The sequence below is a fragment of the Mesoplodon densirostris genome, chromosome 9 (genome assembly GCF_025265405.1).
Source record: "Mesoplodon densirostris isolate mMesDen1 chromosome 9, mMesDen1 primary haplotype, whole genome shotgun sequence".
NCBI lineage: Eukaryota > Metazoa > Chordata > Mammalia > Artiodactyla > Ziphiidae > Mesoplodon > Mesoplodon densirostris.
The window spans coordinates 70273007-70283121 of NC_082669.1; the positions used below are offsets into that span (position 1 = coordinate 70273007).

Below are 10115 nucleotides of genomic sequence, written 5' to 3' on the forward strand. Positions count from 1 at the left end.
TAGGCCACTCAGGCCTTGAGTCTCAGGTTATGAAGGAAATACTTGCTGGGTTGGTATTTCCCTGGGTAAATTCTCACCAGGGGAGGGAGCGGAAGGTAACTTCAGAAAGAGCTTATGCTGATCTTTAGAACCGTTTTCCCCAAACTCTGGAGCATCCAAAGAAAGCAGTGTTATCTGCCAGAATGTCCCAGAAAGAACAACAGGCATGTGAATTCTGTGCCACGTGATCAGGCATAAGAAATGTCACATTTCTTTTATTACTTGAAATTAAATTTGATATGCTATTGTAGCCATCCTGCCAGGGTGGTGGGAAAATCAGGCTCAGACCTTCCTGGAACAGCCCCTTCCTCCCAGTTTCTGTGAATGTTCACCCGGAGCATTCAGGTGGAGCCCTCTGGTCTCCTGTCCACATGGGTGACTGCTGATGTGTTCATTTGCCAGGTCCTCATCGCCCTTGGAGGCTGGTGGCTTTCCTGTCACTTGGCAAAGCTTTGCCATGGCTGTAATTTCTCCCTGAGGCCCTGCAGCTCCCCACCACAACCGAGGGCTTTCAGGGAGGTAGAACCTCTGCACCTGGGAACACAGGTCTCTATCCCCTCTAGCCCCTGGAGGAGACCAGAATTCTTTTCGGATTTCCTTCACTAATTAATAGGACTGTCTCCCTCTCCATCCTTTAGAGAAGATAGCCAGTAATGTCCCTGCAGAGAGCCTTTAGGAACACAATGATGGCCTCTGATGTAGGGGGTAAGGGAAAGATAGCTTCTCTAGGTTAACTAGAATTAACCAACTCTGTTACTGAGACAGGGAAGGAAGTAGGATTGGAGAACTGGGGGACTTAATGAGGAAGACGCAGGAGAGAGATTTAGAAAATCACAATTGAAACTTGATAAGATTATGGTTCTTCTAAAATACCTGTTGCTTCCCTTCCTCCCATTTCTACTTGTGCAAAGTAACCAGAATAGGGAGGAAGGTCTGGGAGAGCAGCAGCAGAAGAGAGCTGCTCTGTGGAGCTCCAGAACCAGCAGAAAGTACTGCTTGCTGACGACACAGCATCAGTCTCTTTGTAAATTTAAAAGATGCTTGCTGGGGGATGATCTGATTTGACTGTCACAGCCACTCTGCAAGGTACATGGGGCAGTCATTAGTCCCACTTTCCAGATAAGGAAACTGAGGTTCAGATGATTTTAAAAACTTGTCCATATATATGGAATCTTAAAAAAAAAAAAAGGTTCTGAAGAACCTAGGAGCAGGACAGGAATAAAGACACAGACGTAGAGAATGGACTTGAGGACACGGAAGGGGGAAGGGTAAGCTGGGACGAAGTGAGAGAGTGGCATGGACATATATACACTACCAAATGTAAAATAGTTAGCTAGTGGGAAGCAGCCGCATAGCACAGGGAGATCAGCTCGGTGCTTTGTGACCACCTAGAGGGGTGGGATAGGGAGGGTGGGAGGGAGACGCAAGAGGGAGGAGATATGGGGATTTATGTATATATATATAGCTGATTCACTTTGTTATAAAGCAGAAACTAACACACCATTGTGGAGCAATTATACTCCAATAAAGATGTTAAAAAAAAAAAAAAGACTTGTCCAAAGTTACAGAGCTGAGTGGCTGAACAGGACAAGGCATCCAAGTCTCTTGACATTTTCTTCAAGACTCCTCAGTTTCTTTAGCTCATGGTGTTTAAATTAGGCTTCAGCTGCTACATCCATCCATTGGGATGTTTGCTTTTTACCAGTGGTCTGGCATTCTGGAAACTTGCCGATAGGTTTTGTCTAACTCTTGCTCGTATGCTATTCTTTGCTACTTTCAGGAAGTCAGGCTAGGAGTAGAATACATTTCTTATGAGAGAATACGCTCTGGACTTTGATTCATATCTGGTGGGTCCCCAAAGTCTATATTATGGCAAGTTTAAGAGCATGGTGCTTATTCTATGAGCATTCAATAGGACTATCTTAGTGAAGGGAGAAATTTTGAAAAACTATTAATTCAAATCTCAAAGAAGAATTGCAGGAAATGTATTTCTGACTATTTAGAAGTGACTCACTATGGGACTATTTGAAAACTATATATTATTTTTATCAGTAAATAGAATTGCCTATAGTCAATGTTATCTCGTCACATCCAGGGATTCTAAGATCCGGTTACCCATTTCCCTCAAAACAACTGACAGCAAATCTGGGGAAGAGAGGGCCCACCAGTCTCTGCAAGGCTAAACCTCCCCTACACCCCACTGCAAACTGATAACGCCACACCCTCTCCTGCAAAATAACAGAGGGCAGATAAGATGGAAATTTTCATTCCAGTTCCCAATAGTTTCCACAGCCAGTGAGATATCTGGATCGGAAGAGGTTCCATAACCAGAAAATCTTGGCTGGAGTTTCACTGTTTGGAAGCAAACAAGGCAATTAAGGAGGGCCTCAGATAGCTTTTCTTGAGGGGCTTTGTTACGACAGGGGCTTTTGAATATTTATATTGAAACAAAAGATGGCTAAGGGATCGCTTTCCTGGCCGCCCCATTGCTCGCTTCGTACAGCTCGGTGCTCGCAGCGCCCGGCCCGACCTCGCCCCCGCCTCACCCACAGACATGTCCGAGGCCAAGAGCGGCCCCGAGTACGCTTCCTTTTTCGCGGTCATGGGCGCCTCGGCCGCCATGGTCTTCAGCGCCCTGGGTGCCGCCTATGGCACAGCCAAGAGTGGCACCGGCATCGCAGCCATGTCTGTCATGCGGCCGGAGCTGATCATGAAGTCCATCCTCCCGGTGGTCATGGCCGGTATCATCGCAATCTATGGCCTGGTGGTGGCAGTCCTCATTGCCAACTCCCTGAATGATGACATCAGTCTCTACAGGAGTTTCCTTCAACTGGGCGCTGGCCTGAGCGTGGGCCTGAGTGGGCTGGCAGCTGGCTTTGCCATCGGCATCGTGGGGGACGCTGGCGTGCGGGGCACTGCCCAGCAGCCCCGGCTATTCGTGGGCATGATCCTGATCCTCATCTTCGCCGAGGTGCTCGGCCTCTACGGTCTCATCGTCGCCCTCATCCTCTCCACAAAGTAGCCCCTCTGGGCCCACCAGCCACAGAATATGATGTAAAGACCACCCCCTCCTCATTCCAGAACGAACAGCCTGACACACACACACGGGGCAGCTGCCTGCCAGTAGTTGGTCTTATAAATGCGCAGTGTCCTAGTGCCCATCGTCTGTTGCCCCCAGCCTTGCCCCTGTCCGCCCCGTGCCGTGGACATCTGGGCCCACCACTCCCGGTCCAGGCCCCTGACCAGTGAGGATGCAGGCCTCTGGCCGCCCCCACCCATCTGCCCTAGAGTGCTCTGTGTATAAGGATGAATTAGAGTTGTCATTTTCTCTTCACTGGATGTTTATTTATAAAGATTTGACCTGTTCATACGTCTATGGAGCAGCCCTCCGTCTCCCAACTCTATAGTAATCTTAGGTAGACTGTTGCGTTGTGCGGTTACCGTTTGCCCTGAGACGCGTTGGATGGAACCACCTCCTGCAGCCCTGGCTGCCAGGGCCGTGGCGCAGTGTGTTGGGCCCACCGGGCCCTGGCGCCGAACCGTGTCCAATAAAGTTCTCGGATGTGGAAAAAAAAAAAAAAAAAGATGGCTAAGAATTTGTACTCTTTAGTCATTTCCAAGTTTAACATCAGACTGTATAAAGTATATGTAAAAATTTTTTTAAATTAATTTATTTATTTTTGGCTGTGTTGGGTCTTCGTTGCTGCATGTGGGGTTTCTCTAGTTGCGGCAAGCAGGGACTACTCTTCATTGCGGTGCACGGGCTTCTCATTGCAGTGGCTTCTCTCGTTGCGGAGTGCAGGCTCTAGGCGCAAGGGCTTCAGTAGTTGTGGCACGTGGGCTCAGTAGTTGTGGCTCACGGGCTCTAGAGTGCAGGCTCAGTAGTTGTGGCACACGGGCTTAGTTGCTCTGTGGCGTCTGGGAATCTCCCCGAACGGGGCTCGAACTCCATGTCCCCTGCATTGGCAGGCGGATTCTTATCCACTGTGCCACCAGGGAAGCCCCAGTATTTTTTATAGAAAGTACCTAATCTACTTTTCATTAGTTTCTTGAAGTATTTGGCCTCAACAATGTGAGGCAGGAAATTTCGACTCTAGCTGTGTCAGCCGGGCTCTCTCAGACACAGGTATTCACTGTACAAGGCACTCTGGTCCCTAAGTAGTCAAGAAATAGCTAAACTTTGCTGCTTCCAAGGTGACCATCCTGGAGCAGGCTTCCAGTTGGAAAGTGATGGACCAGTGCAGGCAGCTTTCTGGGCATGCTCCATCTGGGGAGAGGTGGTCCAGATCCTTCTCTCCCAAACAGTCCCTGGGTTTGACACTTGCTGAGAAAGCCTGGCTTGGTCCCTTGTGTGCCACAACTCTGGAATGCAGCTCTTCCTGTTAGGAAGACAATGGTCTTTATGGGAAGGCTAGCACTTGCCAGGAAGAAAGAGTTGAACAGCAAAGAGAAGGATGCAAGCATTGCTGGCAAGGGAAATGGTAGGCCCATAACCCTAGTGGGTGGGCTGGGTGTCCCTGAGGGCTGGATGATGTCTGCCTGGAGCAGAGCAGGGGTGTGGGAAGGAGGGGTGGAGAGGTCAGAAAGGTAGTCTGGGGATGGGGGGCAGCCTAGAGTTTCCAACCCCAGCCTTAGGAATTGGGGACATAGGTTACTGATCTTTATCACTCAAAGTGTGGTGCAAGGATCAGCAACACACTGTCGTCTGTGAGCTTGTTAGAAATGCAGAATCCCAGGGCCCACCTCAGGCCTATGATCATAATCTGCACTTGAACTTGAACCCCAAGAGATCTGTATCTTCATTCAAGTACTATTCTAGGCTAAGAGGAAGCAAGAAAGATTTTGCAGCTGAGAAGTAATGGGCTGGAAAAAGGTTTTGGGAATAAGCCCATGGAAATGGTTGAAGAACACCCACCAAGGAGCCCATGGCCATAATCCAGGTGTGGCAGAGAGGAGAGAGAGTGAAGAGGAGAGTCAGAGATGGGTATTTTGATGAGAGCAACAACCCCTGAGGCAGGCCTCTACCGCCTGGCCTCTCCCTCAGGTAGTGGGCAGCCCAGATATTGTACATTAGGCAGGAGATGTGTGTTCCGGAAGTGGACATCTCCAGGATCCGTGCTTTTGAAGTCAGATTTCATCGCTGTGGCTGGTTGTACACCCGACCCCGGGGAGCTGGGATAGCACAGGGGCGGCCGCTGCCTTGCAGCCAAACAAACATGCGGCTGCTCCAGGTAGAGCCAGAGCTTCTGTGACAGACATTTTGGAAGTTTCCTGCGGCTGCAACGAATTGTTGGGGTCTGCCCCATGGCACAGCTGTGACCATCCGCTTTCCTCAATCTTAGGGCAGCCAGCTCCTGAAATTGGAGATTCCCAGAGCCCTTTGGCCTCCACTTCCCATGGGGTGAGGAGGACTACCCCTAATGCCTCCCTCTCTGTCCAAGCATGGTAGTCCAACTGGCTGGGCAGACTGGGTTTCCTGGGCCTCTTATCCCAGGGAGAAGGTGGTTATTCCTTCCACAGAGATGGTTTAGAGTAAGTGAGGCAGTGATGTAGGTCTGGGACCCAATTAGGCCTGCATCTGTAGGCAGAAAGGGATGCTGGGTGACATGGAGAGAACTCAACTGGAAGATTCTAGGGCTCTCAATTTTGAAAGGAAAGGGCATGAACTTACTTGTTGGTTAATTCCTTTTATTCTTAGTCGTCAGTTAATTCCTTTATTCTCAGGATATACACTCAACCCAAAAATGAGCAAAAATCCCCTTTGTAATCATATTTGTAGGCATCAACATGACCTTCTTCCCACAACATTCTTAGGTCCATCCAGTGTACCTCGACGATACTCTGACTACCCAGTTGCCTATACAGCATGAAATACTATTTTATCAATAGGCTCATTCATCTCACTAACAGCAGCCTTTTAAAATTGCTGCTCTGTGACTTTGGCCAGTTAACAGACCTCTCTGAGTCTCAGCTTTTTCTCTAAAAGGAGATGATAATCACTCTCGAAGGTAGTGAGACCCTGAGCATACTATCTGGCACATGGATGGCCAACCAACGTTAATTTTCCTACCCTTCCCTTCTCTGGAGTTGCTACCTGTTTCCTGCTGTTTCTTGCAAATGAACTTCTGAATTAAATAATTCCCATCTGGTAATTTGGATCAACTAGAGAGAACACAAGTCTTGAATACATGACATTTTGAATTTGAAGGCTACAGTTTAGAATAAATGTGATCATTTGCTGAAACCAAACTATATTCTAGGATGAAGTCCATAGGGTCTTGCTTCATGAACAGACCAGAGAGTCATTAGCGTGATAGTTATTTGATAGCAAGTGGGTTCTCTTAGGACACAAATATAATTAAAAGCAGTTTGCTCTAGTGTCTGCGGTTTAAACGTTGCCCACAGCGTTCTTTTGTCTACTCTTGCCGAGTAAATCCATGCTTTATGAATTCAAAAGCTAACCTCTGATGAGTCCTACTTATTCTAAATATATTCTCAAGTTGTGAGTTCCTGAAGGTATTTTCTGTTCTCTGCTCTCTGGAGACTGCGAGGTTATCAATGTGGAAAAACATCCCATAAAGTTTTTCTCTAATAGAGACCTTGGGAACACAGAAGCCTCCTTGAATGGTCAGACTTAACTTTTCCCAGGACCATAAAGATACATATTTTTGTTTCCTACCCCAAACACAGCATAACTCACTTCCCATTTTTCCTGGGAGATTGTGGTAATATGGGGAGGACTGGGGGGTCTCCAGGATAAAGCAGCTTGTAAAACAACTGTGGGGGGAGATTCCAGATCTGACTTCATCAACATTTCTCAAGATCCGTAGACCAATAAAACTGTTTGCTTTCTTACCACAGTTCAGCCGGCTGATTTATTTCTCTCACCCTGCTGAAGCTGTCGCTGCCTAGAGCAGTTCATTTGTCAGGTCGAGAGAATTACAATTCACAGGACCCTCACTACTGCTATCTCAGTTTATAAATTTCACGAATTACAATTTATTGCCCTGCACCCTGCAGAGTCTCATATTAATAAATTGCGTCTCATCTGCAAAAGCACGTGTATATGGCTCCCTTGGACATAGGCTTACGGCCTTAGAGCTGCAACACGTCTGCATGTGGCCAACATACAACCTGAGCTGTGCTGATTGAACTGAGCCCCAGTCAAGTTCCCGCTGCCTCTGTCTGATTCTCCCTTTCCTTGCAATCACTGTTTGCGGGCCCTGGTTTCCTGTTTTTATCCCTACAGGGACGCTATGTAAAGGAGACCAGACACCATCTGCGTATGTGCTGTAGAGGGGACAGTGGGGCTGTAAGAAGAATTTAATTCCTTCCAAAATGTAGGCTTCTACTGTATAGATTTTATCAACCTGTGGGTACAAACAGAATCGCATTAATAATGTAAACCTTCCTTTGCCAACTTTTGCCCTTACCAGCCAATAGACCCTCAACTCAAGTCTTCTGCAAGTCCTCGGTGAGTTTCTCACATGCTCTCAAAAGCTAGTCCAGTTGTCCGTCTGGTCAACTCCCACAAGGCGTCTTCCATTTTTTTCCTTTTTTCCTTGTTTTGGCCTCTTCTGCTGGACAGGTCTCCCATCCACCACCTTATGATTTCTACCAAGTACCCCTGAGTCCACCTGGCACCTTTGTTTCTTACTGAACCCCTGCTGGTTACAGCAGATTCCCATTGGGCATGCCGTGATTCTCACTACCTTTCAATCTGCTGTGCATACTTAAGTCATGGGCTGACCTGTGGGCTTAAGTCATGGGCTCCCCCCAAATTCGTATGTTGAAGTCCTAACCCCCAGTACCTCAGAATTTCAAGATAAGCTCTTTAAAGAGGTAATTAAGTTAAATGAGGTCATCAGGGTGGACTCTAATTCAATATAACTGGTGTCCTTAGAAGAAGAGATAATTTGGACACAGGAAAGTGCAGAGGGAAGACCACGTGAAGACACAGGGAGATGACAGCCATCTGCAAGCCAAAGAGAGAGGCCACAGAAGAAACCAACTCTGCCAATATCTTGATCTTGAACTTCTAGCCTCCAGAACTGTGAGAAAATAAACTTCTGTTGTTTAAGCCACCCAGTCTGTGGTGCTTTGTTATGGCAGCCCTAACAAGCTAATATAAACCCCCACCAGGAAATGTCTGGAGCCTTCATGGTGACTTAGCCAGGTACCAGTGGATGTCAGAGACAAGAGCTTGTGACTCCTGTTGAGATTTTGCTTTATTGGATGATGCCCAAAGCCTCCCAACCCAGCGTCAGCCTACTGCTCCAGGATCTTCTCCCCACCCTCCCCCAATGGCCTGTGCTCTAGTCATATTGGAGTTATTTTTTCTAGAAACTACTGTGACTTTTAGTTAGAACAGGGGCTGGGATCACCCAGGGGAACCTGAAATCACAGTGATCCTATTTGGTGGCAGTGGGAGCCATGGAGGAGACAGGGCTGCTGCTGGGGGTGTCACTAGAGGCTGAGAAAGGAGGGAAGAAAGGCCCTGGCTGCTTGCTTCCTCCCACCCTTGGTCTCTGCCAAGTGCATCCTGTTGGCCGAGCCCAGCTGGAAACCACAGGGGTCTAGGAAATAGTCTGCAGGGGGCAGCCCCCTGCCATAGAGAGTGGAGCAGGAAAAGGGTGAGGAATGGACCTTGGGGCAACCAGGCTCAGGACTGGCATTCCTTTCACACCCTTGTATTCATTTCCTGTGGCTGCTGCAATGAATTACAGTCATCTCTCTGTATCTGCTACCCACAACCAACCCTGGATAGAAAATCTTCAGAAAAAAAATAAATTCTGGAAAGTACCAAAAAGCAAAAGTTGAATTTTCTGTGCCTGGGTGACTATTCACATAGTATTTACATTGTATTTATAACTATTTACATAGAATTTACAATGTATTCAGTATTACAAGTAATCTAGGGATGATTTAAAATACCTGGGAGGATGTGAGTAGGTTATATACAAATACTAAAGCAGTTTATATAAGGGACTTGAGCATTCGTAGATTTGGGTATCCATGGTGGGAGGGGGAGGTGTTCCCCAGAACCAGTACCCATGGATACTGAGAGACTGTACCACAACTTGGTGGCCTAAAACAAGAGAAATTTATTCTCTGACAGTTTGGGGGCCAGAAGTTCAACATGAAAGTGTCAGCCTCCCTTCAGAGGCTCCCAGAGAGAGTCCTTCCTTGCCTCTTCCAGGTTCTGGTGGCCCCAGGTGTTCCTTGTTTGTGGCTGCATAACTCCAGTCTCTGCTTCTGTCTTCACATGGCCTTCTCCTCTTCCCTCTGTGTGTCTCTCCTCTGGGTGACACTTGTCATGGGATTTAGGACCCACCCAGATTACCCAGGAGGATCTCATCTGGAGATCCTCAACTCAGTTACATCTTTTGCAAATCAGCCCACATTCACAGGTTCCGGGTGTATGATACTTTGGGGGAGGCACTATTCAACACACTACAATCTCTTTTTTGCTGAAGCTATTTCCCCAACCCTTCTCTATCTAGAAAAATCCTTCAAGTCCCCACTCCAGTATCACTTTCGTACCCCACACCGGTATGAAACCTTGCCTGAACTGCACTATCAGACTCACTCACATCGCTCCTGGGTCTATAGTTCTTTGTTCACATGCATGGCATTTATCACCTCGATAGTCTGGTCCATTAGACCGTGAGCTCCTCAAGGACAGAGCAGGGCCTGTGTCCTTTGCTGCAAAGGCCAACTTCACCTTTCAGCTTCTCTCTTCCATGAAGACCTTCCATCTGGGTCTTTTCAGTTCTCTTTTCCTGTTTTTGGATCAAAACATCATTCCTTACTCCTGTGTGGCTTTGCCCACCATCTGATGCACACCTTTGAGCACCTCATACGTCTGGAACTTGCCCCTCAGTTTGCCTAAACCCCCTCTTCCCTGACTTACATCACACAGGCTTCCTAGCACAATCCTTGCTCAAGAAGTGCTGCTGTTGAAAAAGTCATGTTAGAACCAAATAGGGCCAGGACTAGAAGTGGGAAAGAAACATTTCATCATCATAGGGTTTCTGGTAGAAGAATTTGATCTGGAATTTGGGATAAAGACCAGG

At 47.6% G+C, this 10115-nt stretch overlaps 1 protein-coding gene across 1 annotated transcript; it reads left to right on the plus strand.

Moving 5' to 3' along the window:
* The first annotated feature begins 2508 nt into the window (after positions 1-2508).
* On the plus strand, positions 2509-3413 carry LOC132496086 (V-type proton ATPase 16 kDa proteolipid subunit c-like). Its single transcript, XM_060108273.1, has one exon. It carries the CDS (start codon positions 2594-2596, stop codon positions 3059-3061), a length of 468 nt encoding a protein of 155 aa, XP_059964256.1. The 5' UTR covers positions 2509-2593; the 3' UTR covers positions 3062-3413.
* Positions 3414-10115: the final 6702 nt, after the last annotated feature.

Coding starts and splice junctions, on each gene's coding strand:
- LOC132496086 (XM_060108273.1), top strand. CDS start 2,594: ATGTCCGAGGCCAAGAGCGGCCCCGAGTACGCTTCCTTTTTCGCGGTC.